This window comes from Sinocyclocheilus grahami, unplaced genomic scaffold (assembly GCF_001515645.1).
Source record: "Sinocyclocheilus grahami isolate Dianchi unplaced genomic scaffold, SAMN03320097.WGS_v1.1 scaffold599.1, whole genome shotgun sequence".
Taxonomy (NCBI): domain Eukaryota; kingdom Metazoa; phylum Chordata; class Actinopteri; order Cypriniformes; family Cyprinidae; genus Sinocyclocheilus; species Sinocyclocheilus grahami.
Window position 1 is genome coordinate 1,057,905 of NW_015505778.1, and position 802 is coordinate 1,058,706.

At 37.8% G+C, this 802-nt stretch overlaps 1 protein-coding gene across 1 annotated transcript in view; it reads right to left on the reverse strand.

Annotated features, from left to right (window-relative positions):
* LOC107557334 (KAT8 regulatory NSL complex subunit 1-like) overlaps positions 1-802 on the reverse strand; it is a 24,132-nt gene that overhangs the window by 4,532 nt on the left and 18,798 nt on the right. The window contains exon 7 of the mRNA XM_016240719.1: positions 113-243. Within this exon, the coding sequence (XP_016096205.1) occupies positions 113-243 (131 nt within the window). The remainder of the gene's footprint in view (positions 1-112; positions 244-802) is intronic.

An 802-nucleotide genomic window follows, 5' to 3' on the forward strand; every position in this document is an offset into this window, starting at 1 on the left:
GGACGGGACTGTGAAGAGCCACAAACTCAAGTCGCTCAAAGTTTAACTGTGCAACATGTCAGAGCGCTTTTGGCTGAGATCAAACCTATTGTAAAGAAAATAATGAACATACCATGCTGTTTCCCAGAGGAGTGCTGCTCTCAACGGGGAGGGAGAGCTGTCTGGTCAGGGGACTGGTGTTGGAGGAGTGAAGGCTGGACAGAGAAGGACACGGACTGCCTGCATCCATCACCACCTTTGGCGCTATATGAGAAGAGGGGGAAAAAATGGGAAAAATATATATATAAGACACCCATATGTGCTTATGGACCATTTCATTTCAAAACTATGGCCATTAACAGTGTGTTGGTCTCACTGAGCTGTTCGGTACCAGGGTCAAAATGAACTTTTCCATTAAGAGACAATATTTGCTCCCTGCAATTGATTTCCAGGGGGATTCTTTACATTTGTAAGAACAATTTTTATGATTACATGATTAAATGGTTAATTAAATTAATAGGAACTCATTACAGGGTAGGGCTGCAATATTATGACAAAAATAATTATTGTCGATTATTGCCCTTGATACTGTAACAATTTTTACTAATGTTAATTAACAGATTACACAAAAATAATGATTTGATTGTCCATTCATGCACTCAAAAGACAGATCTGTGATTGGTTATAATGCTCAACAATGCACAAAACAATGCATAAAAAAGAAATCATTGGTGCAATGTCTGCAGATAATCATGCCATAATCAACACTTTTTATTCATTTTCACATTTCACTTTAACCACAACGGTCTTAATTGTTTTAGTT